This window comes from Vitis riparia, chromosome 18 (assembly GCF_004353265.1).
Source record: "Vitis riparia cultivar Riparia Gloire de Montpellier isolate 1030 chromosome 18, EGFV_Vit.rip_1.0, whole genome shotgun sequence".
In the NCBI taxonomy this organism is placed as follows: domain Eukaryota; kingdom Viridiplantae; phylum Streptophyta; class Magnoliopsida; order Vitales; family Vitaceae; genus Vitis; species Vitis riparia.
The window spans coordinates 31,584,452-31,599,422 of record NC_048448.1 but is presented as its reverse complement, the minus strand read 5'-3'; the positions used below and the strand labels follow the sequence as shown (position 1 = coordinate 31,599,422).

Genomic DNA, 14,971 nt, shown 5'->3' with positions numbered 1-14,971 from the left:
CTTTTTTAATATTTAATAATCTATTAATGATATTAAAAACACTATGAAGAAAATTATCATAATAATTTTATATTTTTGGTAATCAAGTAAATAAAAAAAATTTATTTAATTATAAAATAATTATAATTAATTTGTTCTTTAAAAATATTCTTTTAATATTTTATTTATTTGATGAGTTTTAATATAAATATGTCTGGTGCAACATATTTAACAAAGGGCATACTTGTCCTAGTGGTTCACCATGCCTCAGGTGAAGCTTTTGTCCCCTCACGGCAAACTAAAAGGGATTTTTATTGAACTTTCATTTTAGCAGCACACTGTAGCATTTCAAATCTTTATCAAGCTTTCCCTATTGTGGTACTGTAGCATTTTTCACTGTAGTGGAAGGTAGCATGTTGACTTGCATTGACCAATCGAAAAAGTTGGGAAAAATCACCGAAATTTTGCTAGGAGTAGATTTTTCAACGAATTTTCGCAGATTTTAACCGAAATTTCTCAACTCCCTTCTTTTATATGGCTGATCACTGAAACCTGATATTTCGTAAAAATTTCGACGAAAAAAGAAAAATGAGAAATTTTCAACCATAAGCAGGAACAAGATAAAACAAAGTTATATTTAAACCCACCTCAAATTTTAAAAACCTCGTAAATGCATTCCAATCTTGTTTATCTTTATCTTAAACTCTATCCATTAGGAGTTGAATGGGACGGGTATTTGAAAAGTCTCACCCCTAGTATTGATGGGGATAACTTTCTAATCAATAAAACTCTTCTTGATTGTCAAATTATTTGACAATGTTATTTAATAATTATTTGAAGTTATATTTAATTTTAAAAATGAAATTAGTTTTAGTTTATACATTGATTTTTATTGTAATATTACTATTATTTATTAATAATTTCCTATTAAAAATTTAAATAGGAAAATATTTTTATTTCATAATTCTATTTTTTATTATATAATATGAATATTCTTGGGTTATTTTTATTAGTTATTAAAGTTTATTTAGGAATCCCATTTAATTAATAATTCTAATTAAAATTAATTAGGTTTTTGTTATTTAGGTTATGTATATAAAAATTTGAAGAAATTTGATTATAATTAATGACATGATTAAGTATAGGGAAATAGGATGATAGAAGATAAAATTGTAAAGACATTCTAGATATGAATTAATCGGTTAAAAATGGATGAAATAATCTCCAAATTTATGAATTTAACCCTTACCACATTTTGACATGAAGAGCAACTTATTTTTAACATGAACGTCTTTTATTATTTCAAACATTTACACATAGGTTTTAAAAGAAATTGTTATTTTTATAAAAAAAGAACAAGAACATTTCCATCCAAATGAAACAAAAAAAAAATGATGAAGCGTTAAATTTTTAAAATTGGGTTTTCATTGAGTCTTTTAATAAAATAACCCTTTAAATATCTATGCAGGTTAAACTAAACTAAAGCCATTTAGACATTTTCTTAAATTTTTAGCACGTCAGCAATCCAACGGTCACACTATTAGCCAAGGGTTTGGTCCGTAATTTCAGAAAATTCAGGTTCTGACTGATTAATTGTTATTAATCTCGAGGGTATCCATGTAATCTTCCCTGATTACTGTGAAAGGAACATAGTTATGGGCCTGTGAATGAAAACCGTGCCCAAGTGTTTACTGGGCCGGGCCAAATACTCTCAAGCCCAATGCTGAGCCCTAGTCGTACGGGAAACAAACCCTTCTTCCCAATTTCTCCAAAGAATAAACGAAACAATTCCTTTCTATCAGAAGAAAAAGAGTAAAGAGGAAGAAGAAAGTGGTTGTATTTGATCATATCAATGGCGGAGAACAAGCAGATCCCTCCACCCTACGATCTGGATGCCAAATGGGACGCCTGTCTTGATCTCACCGTCCGCCGCTTCGTCTACTCTTCCTTCGCAGGCGCTTTTGGCGGCCTCCTCCTCTTCAGTCAGTCTTCTTCCTCTTTTATTTTTTTATTCATCTTCCTATTCATTCATCATTTTGGTTTCCTGTAAAATTTTGGATTTTTGTTTTCGCACATTTTCTTGGCAAACAAACGGGACTTATCCTTCAATCTGCGTGAAGGGAAGGGGGGATTAGGATTTTTAGCTATGGATTTTCATTTGTTTGATTTTAAATTTTTATTTTACTCCTTTGTCTTAGCAACCAAACGGTGCGGGATTACGAATTTATTCTGGCCCACAACCCGGGGTTTCATGTTCATTCAAGCTGAAGGAAAGGAAAGGAAAAGGAATTCATGAAATTCTGTTTTTTTTTTTTAATTAATTTTTCTGCATTTTTTTGGCGGGGTAAAAGTTCAACTAACCTGAAGAAGATGAACTGTTTAGAGTTTTGAGTTGTGGCTGTTTTTGTTTGTTTCTTTTTTTTTTTTTTCCTGCATTTTCTTGGTGGTCAAACCGGGTAAGTTTCAATCAATATGGAGGAAAAAAAAAGTTATTATTTTTAGTGAGGGAATTTCGCTTGTTTGTTTTTTCCTACATTTTCTTGGCAACCAAGCAGGACGTAATGCTCAATTAACCTAATATGGTCTGCATTTTCTAATAGATATGGTGTTTATTAGATTGGAAACATTTGGAACTAAGATTATGCACTAGGAATCCCTTTTCTTTTCTCCTTATGTTTGCATGCTTTGCAAAAAAATTATATTGGATTGGAATGACGCCTTTTAGCTGGTTTGATGATTCACTTTGATTGGACAAGAGTGACCACTGCTGGTGATTTTGATTTCATTCGGCTCCTACTTTCATCCTCCCCATTTTTGGCATTCTCAGAATTGTGGCGAATCCTCCACGTTTTTTGTTCAGGAGTATGGCACCTTAGCTAGGAACTTAGTTGGCTCCAAGTGCATATGGTGGTGAATGGTGATGTACCCTAATAATAGGACCATGTAGAACTAGTGTACTAGGGTGTCAAATCATTAGTATTACACTCAATGTGCTGGAGGTATTATGCCTCGATCACTAAGTCTTATACTTGAGGCCCTGTGTTAGCTCAGGCGCCTTAGCATTCACTTAAAAAAATATTGCTTTCTGCTTACTTGAGATAGCTTGGTCACCTTTGAAACCAACCTTCAAGTGGTTATTTGGTGCTCCCAAGGTCGTTTCCATGGGCAAGGAGGTCTGCCAAGCATTGTCCTGTTACTGAATGAGTATTTTTGTCCCGATCCATGGGCAGAAAATGATAGGAATGCGGATTACAATTAAAGTTGATTAATATTTTGTTTAAATTAATTGTCAATTATATGAACAGTACTGAGGAAAAGAGACCTGAAAGGAAAGAAAGAGGATAAGGTTTAAGCATGAGAAATTAGTTGTAAATGTAATTTTGTGGTCTTTTCAGTCTGTTTAGGAATAGGGGAGGTGGATCAGAAGTTGAGTGGAGCTGTGGTGAAACTTTGGTAGTGTTGGCTTTCAGTCAAAGGTTTCCTAAAGGACCTAAGCTTGGAGATTGAATGAGATTAAATGTAGTAATCAGATTTATATTGTTGGGTGTAGCGATATGTTGAAAATTGGATTGCATAGGTATTTGGGTATTTGGGTTTGTATGAAATTGATATAAAAATAGGAAACTAACGGATTGAGGTATAACAAAACATATTTATTTTTTATGATATGCTTATTCAAATAAAAATAAAATTAATAAAAATTCTTATATTTTATAATTGTTTTGTTTTGAGCATATTTGATAGGAAAAATAATGTTAATTTTTTTTAAAATGATTTATTGTTTTAAAATGGTTGTACTTTTTAATAGTTAAAAATGTATTTTTAAATTTAAAAAATGTTTATTTTAAACATTTTTTTTGAAAAGATAAAAAAACAAATTCCACTTTATTCTTTTCATCTTTTATGTATCACCTGATACTAATGAGATGTTGAGATCTATGATTCCCACATCTTTCAATTTCACCCAACATACCCATGTCAACATAACATGATATGGGGATGGATATGGGATCTTTGTCGGACACTCCTGTTTTACTTTGGATGTGAGTGTTTGATTCTTTCATTGATATTCTTTTATTCTTTCAACTTCCAATCTACATTTAATTGATTTTTCTTTTATTATATTGTATCTTAGCACCTGTGCATGTGTTTTGGATCCTTTTTAGTCAAGTCCCCATATCCTAAAATTTGAGTTGTGAAGGATTAGACACTTAGACACGTGCTCGCATCCAAATATCCAAACCTATACAACATAGGTTGAGATCAGTGTGCCTCAGAATGTCTCAAACCAATGATTGATACTACGACTTTGAACCATGAGATTCTAGGCCTTCTTGTCTATGACCCTTAATTTACGCCTAAATCAAATGCTTATCAATCATAAGATGTTCTCCACCTTGTGGCATATGGTTTGATAAGCCTAAAGGTTTCATCCAGGTTGGCCATCATAGGATGCTTCTTTGAGGTTCCAATGAGGGAGGGTAGCATTATTTTGCCAGCAACCCTGTTTTTCTCTAATGGAACATTTGGAAAGTGCAAAATATGAAGATTTTTGTTTTGAAGGAGCAGAGTTCCTCTCTCTAATCTTAAGTAGGCTTTTGGTTATTCCTTTCTTTCTTGGAGTGTCCAAGGCTAAAGATTTTATAGGAGTATCTTTTGTTAATTTATTCTGTGAGTTTCAATTTGTGGATGGTTGCCTTCAGTGATCATCTAACAATGAGTTGCTTGATAAATATGAAGTGGGCCATTTCTAATTGGTGCATTATGTGTGAAGAACATGAGGCATTTGTTGATCATTTTTCCTTGGTTGCCTTCAGGTCTTGGGGCTTTTCAATTTCTTCCTTTTTTTGGTATTTAGCAGGCAATCTTGTGAATGTTGGTTTATTTTCTTTTGGGTGGAGTATTGCTTGTGATAAAAGGCTAAGGAGAGGTTGGAATGGTGTTCCACATGCTATGTTTAGGAAGATTTGGAAGGTGAGGTAGAAATGAATCTTCGAAGATAAAGAATTTCCTTTGGCAAAGTTGAAGTTCCTTTTTGCCAAGTGTATGTGTATCTTCATTGTCATGGAGTTAAATTAACCTCTTTGTTTTTCTTATAGTTTTTTAATACATTCTTCCTTTCTGTTTTCTCTTTACCTTGGTGTAGACCTCTCACATACATGAACTTTGGCTCTTTCTTTATACCAAAAGAAGGTTTTGATTTCATTAAAAAAAAATAAAATAAAATAAACAAAGCATAAATTTTTCTTAAATTATTCATTTTAACTTAAATGGGAAACTTAATGGTATAAATTCTTGTGACCGTGCATGGATAATTAGAGTTCTTTTCTTAAAAGGATGACTATAATTTATCAAAGCATAAAAGGGGAAACTTCCTCTTGTATCCTAAAAGTTATTTGTTTAGCAATCCAATTTATGTGAAAGCATCAGATCATGGAAACTAGAGGGTTTCTCACAAATCTGACCTCAATCTAGGTTTGCTGGAGCCATATGTAGCACTCAATTACCAACCCTTCAAACATTCCCAAAGTGTAATTTATTGATGAAGTGAGGGAATCTTCTAGGCCCCTGACATCTTCAACAAAACTGTTGTTTAGATGATAGTGATGTTCTCCCCAAGCACCTAAACAAGGTAAGGATACACACCTTTTGCCTAGCTTCTCAAATGCTTTTGACATCTTTACCATCTAAATTCAAACTTCATTGCAATGTAATTGTGGATTACCCCAAACTTTATTGCTTCCTATACACCTTTTAGAGCCTGAAGCAGCATAGCATACTGTTTGAAGGTTCTTTTAACTCTCTGGCTTCCTTTTGCCCCCTGCAGAGGAATCCCGAGTGACTTTGTTAACACTCTTAGCCCCTCTGCTATTTAGAAGGGTCTACTTGGATTTCTTCTATTGAAGACCCAATTTCCTGGGTGGATCTTGCAAAGCCTTAGCCTCATTGCAAAATGTTCACAAAGGTTTTGTGGGTTCTCCTTAGAATCCAAAGGGAATCGAATCTCTAATTTGGTCCCATAAAGCAAATGTTCCAATGTCCTCAATATACTTGAACACTACGGTTCCACCACACTCAATGGGATTACCAAAATTATTACCAAGAATGACAATCATTCAGCTGAATCTGGTTAGTGAAGGAGAAACGAAGTTACTGTTGTCAGTGCAATTTTCTGATGGTACAGTAGTGTACAATTTAGACAGTCATGTTAAGTAATATCATGTTTTGACTTGTTAATTGGTATAGTACCATGTTTTTTTTACCACTTTCACACCCAATAAATCATGTTTTAATTAAGAGTTAGTCATCTAAATACTTTATGATGGAACTAAATTTGATAATTTTTTGACATTTAATTTTCTAAGCAAATGTTGTGCATGAGCTAGTTTTCCTAGGCATTGTTCACTCTAATGTCAGTTGAGGCCCTAAGTATAAGCATATTTTAAAATCATAAGATCAGCAGCCTTCGCTTCACATTAACATTTGAATCTCTAAGCAGTCCCTTCTCCCATACCAAGCAGGATAATAAAAAAGAAAAAAAAAATTGAATTTTTATTCTGATTTGTCATGTCAGGGAGTCCTGTGACACGCTGGGCATCTGTAGCTTTTGGTGCTGGACTGGGACTTGGATCTGCATATACAGAGTGTTCTCAAAAGTTTGGTGGCTACCCTGCAATGTTTCTGCCTCCTAAGATTTCAGATGCTCCTGCTTCTCAGGTGGGTTTGTTCTACATTGGTTTTAATTTGTGGAATCTTTTAGTTGTATTCTCTTATTCTCTTCTATATTTGACTCTAGGGCTAGTCTTGGGTACATATGCCTGAGAAAACAGCACCAAAATGTTATTTTCTAAAGACCTAATCTGCAGGAAATCCTTTGAGCTTGATCTAGTGTATGTTGAGGAATTCATATTGTGAAGGAATAGAGTTTATTGAAGTTAGATATGTAAAAAGATAGGTGAGTTTGGTAGAAGGTGAAACAGTGAATACAGGAAGGGATATGAAGTATAATTGAACCTGGAAGGTTAGGGTGGTGGCCTGGTGGAACAAGTGGACTAGAATAGAATAATCCTAGAAATCAGTTCCTAGATATGCATTTCCAAAAAGCAAGACTGGCAAGCAAATTAAGAGACAATGAATAGTTTTATAGCTTCTTCTTGAAGAGAAATATCATTATTTGATACAACTTGATTTAAAATTAATTTTAGCTCTTTATTATAATTGTAGGAAATTCAGTTTAGCAGACACTGATAAATTTTAATCTAGTTACATATTATAATGTGGGCTAGAAAACTTTGGTGTTTTAATACAATCTGCACTTACCTATCAAAAAAAAAAAATCTGGGTTAGAAAAGAAGCAAGTTATGAGTTGAAACTAAGGCCTTGTTTTAGATAGCTTTTTGCTTTTGCTTTTAGGTTAAAGCCAAACCATAAACCATGATTTCAAAGGGGCAATTTTGGTGCTACAAAATTTTGTTAAACATGAAACAATTTCCTACATAAGCTGAGAAAGGACTTTAACGAGAAGCAATCTTGTCTTTTTAAAGTCAAAAGTATTCTTATTAAATTATCTTACATACAAATAAAATCCGTTTCTTTTTTTTAGAAAAGTGCTTTTAGCTTCCAAAAGGCCAATGCAAATTGGGACCAAACAGAATAAGTAATTAGGTTTCCATTTCCTTGTTGGTTTAACTAAGAAACATTGCAAAATCAAGAGTAATAACTACTATGACATGTACTGTTGTGGGTCTATGAATGTGATTATTAGTTGTTATATATGCTAATGGAGGGCTCAGAAGTTGGTGGTGGTGATTCACCAGAAATGACATCTAATAGAATGAATTACAATACAACCTATCACCCTTTAGTGGAATCTACTTCTTGATATTTAGTGGAAGTCATGTCTTGATAAAGGGTTTGAACTGTGATGTCTCCAAAAACTGTAAATAGAACATAGCATACTTTAGCGGATAGGCTTTTGCTCCAAAGGTCACATCTGAGTCCCTTGGGAAGCCTCTCAATACCTTTGGTCTGCAAGGCTTAGAGCATCTCCAAAACTTATAATAGACCCTTGGAGAACTTCTGAAAACTCATTGACAAATACGTCTCTGAAATCTGTTTCTGAAACCTACCTGGCTTCAAGATGCATGGAAGTGTTTACTTCTGGAAGTCTTATCTGAAACCTTGTGCAAAGGATTTTCCAAGTCACCACTTTCAGATGGAAAAAAGAATCCACTTGAATGAGATGCAAAGACTACTTGGAAGGACAACCCCTAAACCCTGTCAATCCATGACGGTGAAATGGGCAATAAATCATTCAAGTTCCCGTTTTTTCATATCATTTAGGTAAAATCCCATGTGTAGTTTCTTTGTTGTAACTTGTTTATCTATTATGACACATTCTCTTAGGTTCCGCATAGAGCTTTCAGTTGTCACCAACTGTTTCCTTATATTGTGTTTTATGTAATCCCTTTGTTTTCACTTCTGGGGACCACAAACCAAGGATCCCTAGCCACACTAATATTTCAACTGTATTACCAGTTCTTTATGTTGTTCAAAATATTTTGATCTTTTTGTTTTATACTTCCTTCTTGTTGTTGTGAACTTTATATGAATTGTAAGCAATTTATTCAAGGTTAGTAATTCTGTTGTTGTTGCCAGGAGGGACAGGACTGATTAGAAGATATCAAAACCCTGGAGTTGGTTGGGTTTCAAATCAGAATTTTCAGAAGTTGAGATTATTGTTGCCAGTTTTTTCCTAATCTCCCCCTGCAATGGCTTTCAGCCATGTAGTACAACATTGTTATGAGTACATTATTAGTTATGATCTCCCTACTGCCTTTTGCTCTGTAATCCTATGACCAAATGGAGTGTAGTAGGAAGAAAAAAAAAAAGGAAGAAATAATTGATTTTCTTTTGCTACTGAATCTTCTGCATATTTCCTCATTGTTTCATTTCACTTTTGTTATGGTTCCCGAGAAAAGGAAATCTTCCTTGAAACTTTGTGCAAAAATTTTGGTTTTAAGTTGGTTACTGGCTTGTGAAATCCCTCTATAGCATGGGTTAACTCGACTTTTGTTTGATTATCAGTTGTGATGTACATTGCTTCACAGGGAAGATGTTTGGCAGGAAGAGCTTCTTAATTTCAATATATATATATATGTTTTATTTCTTTTTCATTTTATGAGAAGACCATTACTGGTTAATGGCTATGGTGAATGGTTCCTATTGATAACTTTGCTGATGAATCTTGAAGGGTAATGAGGTAGCAACCATAATTCATGGATGTTCTGCAGTGGTTTTTGTAGTTATGGACATTCATATTCTACTGTTCTTTCCTTCACCATGACTAGGTAGATGGAGAACCAAAGGATCTTTTGACAACTGAAAGTGATAAAATTGTCTTTTTGAGTGTTTGCTAAGACCCAGGCTACCCCCTCTTATCAGTTATATCACAAAGCCAGTTGCCTTCCACTACAAGCCACAACAACTAAGGACCACCAATTGCCAAATATCTCTCTCTAATGGTCCAAATTCTCCATTCTATGCTAAAACAAATGTTCTATTCATTCCCTTTCCGAGGCACCATCCTCTTTAACCAATTCCCAAGCAAGACTGTCTGGTAGAGTTTTTTTAGAGGTATTTCGGTATAGAGTTTTGAAAAAAGAAAATGGAAAACGGAAAAATGAATTTGTAAAATTTAAATTTAATATATTCAACAAAAAATAACTAAGCTTACAATACATAGCTGGAATAGATACTAGTTTTGATATGAGAAATCTAAGTTTAATTATTATTTATTTATTTATTTTTTATTTCCCAAGTGTAAAACAGAACATTTTTCCCCTTTCTATAAATATTGAAGTAGTGTTTAAATATTAGATTTATTTAAAGGTTATTTTTTATTGACGAAATAGGATAGAATAAAATATGCATTTTTTAAATTATTATATCTCATTAGATAGGAAAAATATAGATATGATTTTTAATGAAATATAATATCCTTAAATATACATATCGGTGAATATGTTTTATTATATTATGTTTATATTTAATTTATAAAATGAATAAAAAAATAATATGAAATGAATATTCATTTTTAATGTTTAAAATAAAAATTATATCACTAATAATTACTATTTAAAAATTTAAAATTTCTCTTATATTTTACAATATTTATAATTAAAATATTTAAACTTTATAAATAAAAAAAATTTATATTACATTATTCAATATATTAAAATAATTTATATATTATTTATTAATATCGGTTTATATTTTTTTAGTTTTTCTTTTTTAACTATAAATTTATATATATATATATATATATATATATATATATATATATATATATTTATTTGTAAAATGAGTATATAAAAAATAAATTTTTAATATATGGGATATACATATTCCATATCTTACCATAAAATTAACATATCACACGTATAAGAAAAAAAATAGGTAATATATCTCACCGTTTATTTATCCTATGTTATATCCTATCAATCAAATATGACATTTTTAGATAAAACTCTTAGACACATGTTTAAAGCATAAAAACCCGCTATTTCAAAAATCCACTTGTATTTTGTTTACAATTTTTAAAAATATCAAAATTATCCTTAGTTTTAATAAAAATAATTTTAAAATATAATTCTCATACATAAATTCAATTTTCCAACAACAAAATTACACAGGCCATTAATAGTAACTTCATAGGTCTTTTTCTAGACCTCAAACCAAAACCTGTAACACCTGTGCTCGTTGTGATACTTGTGTTGAGCTACCAAAACAAGAACTCCTCAATGGAATGTGCCTCAGATCTCGGGTGCAGCAGTGTCTCAGAAGTTACCTGAACAGGAGCATATCAAAGCAGTGTTTCAGTTTCACCATCGACCAAAAACCGGAAAACCAATGTACCTTTGAGCTATATCACAGGTCTGGTACATCAAAGGGTTCTTCATCAATGGTTCCTTGAATGAACGCAACATGGAATATAATGAAAATATGATACTGACAAATCACTTTCATCACTATCAAAATTCCCAATAAAAGAACTGAAAATGGCCTACTATCATAATAACAAGCAGCAGGGTTATCATTGGTTTCTTCTTCAAGATGAATACACACAAAGGGAACTAACCAAAACTAACTGGCATTCAGTTATTTACAGCCAAACCTTCCTGCAACCAACTTCTCAGGACCGTAAACGCCTGCTCTGCGTCTTCATCATCTTCGGGAGATTCTGGCCGGTGAGCAAACCCATGGCCTCTTCCCTCAAATATTACCAATCTTGACCCCCTGCCGATGCTCTTCTCAATATCTTTCAGCAAATTGACTGGACAAAGTGGGTCATCGTCCCCTGAAATGAACAATACAGGTACCTTTACATTGGCTGCTGCAGATGGGTTGATTCTTGTCCCATAGAAGGAGACACCGGTACCGAAATGAGCACCCTGGTCTTGGGCTAGAACGTCTATCACGCGGCCGCCTCCAAAGCAAAACCCGATGACACCGAGCTTCTCTGTGACTCCTGCAGCTATGAATTCATCAACCAGCCATTTTACTGACATGTCAATGTCTCGAGCAACCCTTTGGGGGTCTTGTGTAGCTAGCCATTGTTGAAACATGATCTTCGGCTGGTCCTTCACCCATGGATTCCCGCGAAATAAATCTGGTACCAGAACACTGCAGTTGTTTAAAAGCATAGGAAAGAAGTGTTACGGGATTAAAGATTCAAATTTCAACTCTACTAAAGAATCAGTTCTTCAAAAGGGATTATAAGATTGTTAATGAAGGTCAATAACATACTTGTAACCATTGCAGGCAACGCGATATGCAAAGTCCCTTGTGGATGAATCTTCGAAGCCAAAGACATCAGACAAGAGCAGTATCCCTGTACCATTATTGTTCTTAACAGCCTTGAGGAGATAAGCATTGATGCTATCATCACCCTCCCCTATGGAAAGCTCCACTCCATTGACTAATTCACAGGCCTCATCATCTACGCTATCTTCCACTTTCACTTGGCCGCTGGATACTCTGCATGCTGTGTTCTTTGTAAGTGATGGCAAAGATTTGCATATTCTCTGAACATAAACTGAAGGTTTAGTGTCAAAAGCTGCAGAATTTCTAAAAAACCAAGTAAAGAAACTGTTCCAGTTTGAAAAACTTCTGCAAAATCTCACTGAATATGAAGTTGATTATAATTTGATGCTAATTTTAGGTTTCAGATTTTCTTGTCTTAAAGCACAAATATACGAGGTCACCAAAAAATATACCAATATCACTACCCAAAATATGCTGTTTGGATGAGCAGAAATGGCGGTGGCCTCAGGACTTCCTTTCAGCCAACAACTTAAATCCACTGCATTGACTTATATGGAGTTCAAAAAAAAAAAAAAATTTCCATGTCTTCTATGAGAAGATTGAATTCCATGGCTCAGTGCAGGAGTTGCTGCTGAAGGATGTGGTGGTGCAGTTCATGGCTGGAGCAAGGCTGTTGAGGGAATCAGAATAGGTGGAGGTGGTATTGGCATCAGTAAGCAGTGTTGTGGAGATATGAAAGCAGCAGCAGCACCAGTGATGGATGTGGGCTACAGGTGGCAGGGCTGCTCGTATGGCAGCAGTGATGGTGCCATAGTAACAGCAGCTTAGGCAGTGCAGTGGTAGTGAAGTGGAAGTGGAAGAAGAACTGAGAGTGGAAGTAGAACTGAGAGTGGCAGCACAAGTGTGAACACATGGTTATACTGAGAGGGGAAAGTTGTGATAGTTGCAATGGATGTAATGGTTGTGGTCAAAGTGCTACGCTAAAACCTCCAAACTGTGAAATTAATATTTAGAACATCACTGATTAAGGATATTGAAGAGGGATTTAAAGCATGGATTTTTCTTCCCTTGATAAAAAAGTGAAATGATTCAGAACCCTTTCCCCTTCTACAGAATTCAGCAGATGGCATGCCTTTTCTGCTACATCCAAACACACCCAAGAGAAAATACCGAAAACTAGATTCACTGATAAACCCACTGGTTCTTCAAAAGCCACCAAGATCCCTATCAACTAATTACTTTCCAAAATTTACTCATCTTTCCAATCCTAAAGAGTGTCGCCATTGCTGATAGTTAAGATCCAAGAAGATGACTGAGCAAGTTTTACTCAAAAACAAGTTAGAAATACAGGGGAATAGCCAAATTTTAGTCTATCCTAAGAGGACAACAGAACTTAAAACATGGGGCCTATTAAAAACTCCCTACTAGTAAAGATTGAAAAAGGTCCAATTATAATAGACTAAAGGTTTCCTAGTAGCTGACCTACCGAGAACTGGACTTTGCTTATCCTTTCCCTCTTCCATCCAATTGGGGCAACCTAATTGTATCAAAACTGTAGTCTCATTAATCCCTCTATTGCACTTACAAGAATTCTTAGGTTGAGCCTGGCATTGAGCCAAACAAAAGGGTTTTTCATAACCCTGAATACAACCCGATCAAAAATTGATTGATTGGGTTTGGGTTATCTCCCGGGTATCATTTTCAGTAATGTTTTTAACTATTTAGGTTTTTGAGATGATGGAATGAGTTGTGTGGCTGATTGGGATCAACTGGAAATGCTTCTTTTTTTCCTTGAAATTTTTCTTTTGGTAACATTGCCCATATGTAATCAAATCCAGTTCAATTTGTTCTATTTTAACAAGGGTATATTCCAAATTAAATTAAAAGAAAATTACAGAAGGGAATTCATGAAACAAGTTCAGTATGAAGTTTCTTTCTATCACTATCAACACAATTCTCAATCAAAAAGAGTAACAAAAGAGAGAGAGAGAGAGAGAGAGAGAGAGAGAGAGAGAATGTTAAATGTACTCTAATTACATACCATTGTGTCTTACTTCAAAATTGCAACTTTTATAAGGGGATAAAAAACCCCAAACCCCTCTGCTTGGTAGCCCAGAAAATGACAGAAAAGAAAAGAAACACTGAAAACAAAGAATCAACTCAACTAACCCAAATGATTGGTTGAATCTCTTCCAAGGGAGGTTTACTTTCTTGGGATCTCAAAAAATAAAAAAACTAATTAATTTTTTTTTATAAAAAAAAACCCGCTCACAATTTCAAATCTCAAATTGCTTTATCACATTTTCTCAACAACCAAACAGGCAAAAGGGCATATACGTAATCTGCAGCACAGGTTCCCCACCACTCATCAAGAAAAACAGAGAAAAACGTGCATAGTTTGATATTTCTTTATAACATCTTTCACATCAAAAAGAAAAACATGAAAAGAAATTGCAATGAAACGGAGAGAAATTGAACAATAAAAACAACAATTGAATAAACAAAACAGAAATAAAAATAAATAATAAACGTACAGAAGAGAGAATCCGAGGAGAAGCAGAGATTGAGGAGTAGTGGCAGTAGAGTGGCCTTCTGAAGCTACTGCTGATTGAGGAGGCTGAAAGCAAAGCAGGAGGTAGTGTGTTTGTTGTCATGGCCAACCCCATATCTCTCTCTCGCTCCCTTCACTTCACCCAGAAGCCCACAACTCTATTCAGTCTCACACTCGCTGCCACCAATTGCCTAACCATATGCATACAACTGGCCTTCGGATTTTCTTTCTCTCTCTCCCATAAAATATCATGTAGGGACTAAATTTATCCTGTTTATTTTCCACGTAGGCTTCCAAAAATTGAGGAAAAAGAAAATAGAGGGAAAATCCATTTATAATTGAATAAATTATTTTTGTATATTATTTTAAATTCATTTTATTTATTTTAATTTTTTGTAAAAGTTAAATAATTTAAAAATATAGACATTTATTCATTTTCATATTTTTTTTACAATAAAATCAAATATAAGAAATTTTATTATTATTATTATTATTTTCCCACATCCACCTCGTTGCCAAAGAAAAATATTTTATCATATTATCATATTCATTTATTTTGGTCTAAAATACTACCTTTGATCACTCAGATAATATCTTTTAATAATATAAATATTA

At 33.8% G+C, this 14,971-nt stretch overlaps 2 protein-coding genes across 2 annotated transcripts; one reads left to right on the top strand and one right to left on the bottom strand.

The window, feature by feature from the left end:
- The first annotated feature begins 1,755 nt into the window (after positions 1-1,755).
- Positions 1,756-9,022, top strand: LOC117907593. The gene is made up of 3 exons (XM_034821187.1): positions 1,756-1,961; positions 6,554-6,696; positions 8,638-9,022. The coding sequence occupies exons 1-3, from the start codon at positions 1,832-1,834 to the stop codon at positions 8,650-8,652; spliced, it is 288 nt and encodes a 95-aa protein (XP_034677078.1). The 5' UTR covers positions 1,756-1,831; the 3' UTR covers positions 8,653-9,022.
- A 1,898-nt stretch (positions 9,023-10,920) lies between these two features.
- On the bottom strand, positions 10,921-14,561 carry LOC117906218 (carboxymethylenebutenolidase homolog). Its single transcript, XM_034819192.1, has 3 exons — positions 14,340-14,561; positions 11,788-12,065; positions 10,921-11,664 (listed from the first exon to the last, which is right to left on the bottom strand). The coding sequence occupies exons 1-3, from the start codon at positions 14,469-14,471 to the stop codon at positions 11,136-11,138; spliced, it is 939 nt and encodes a 312-aa protein (XP_034675083.1). The 5' UTR covers positions 14,472-14,561; the 3' UTR covers positions 10,921-11,135.
- Between the last annotated feature and the right edge of the window lie 410 nt (positions 14,562-14,971).

Excerpts from the sequence above, each read along its gene's own strand:
- LOC117907593 (XM_034821187.1), top strand. The coding sequence starts at position 1,832 with ATGGCGGAGAACAAGCAGATCCCTCCACCCTACGATCTGGATGCCAAA. Across the intron at positions 1,962-6,553 it reads TGGCGGCCTCCTCCTCTTCA|GGAGTCCTGTGACACGCTGG; the intron begins GTCAGTCTTCTT and ends TTGTCATGTCAG.
- LOC117906218 (XM_034819192.1), bottom strand. The coding sequence starts at position 14,471 with ATGGGGTTGGCCATGACAACAAACACACTACCTCCTGCTTTGCTTTCA. Across the intron at positions 12,066-14,339 it reads CTCCTCGGATTCTCTCTTCT|AGAATATGCAAATCTTTGCC; the intron begins GTACGTTTATTA and ends GTTTATGTTCAG. Across the intron at positions 11,665-11,787 it reads GTTGCCTGCAATGGTTACAA|TGTTCTGGTACCAGATTTAT; the intron begins GTATGTTATTGA and ends AAACAACTGCAG.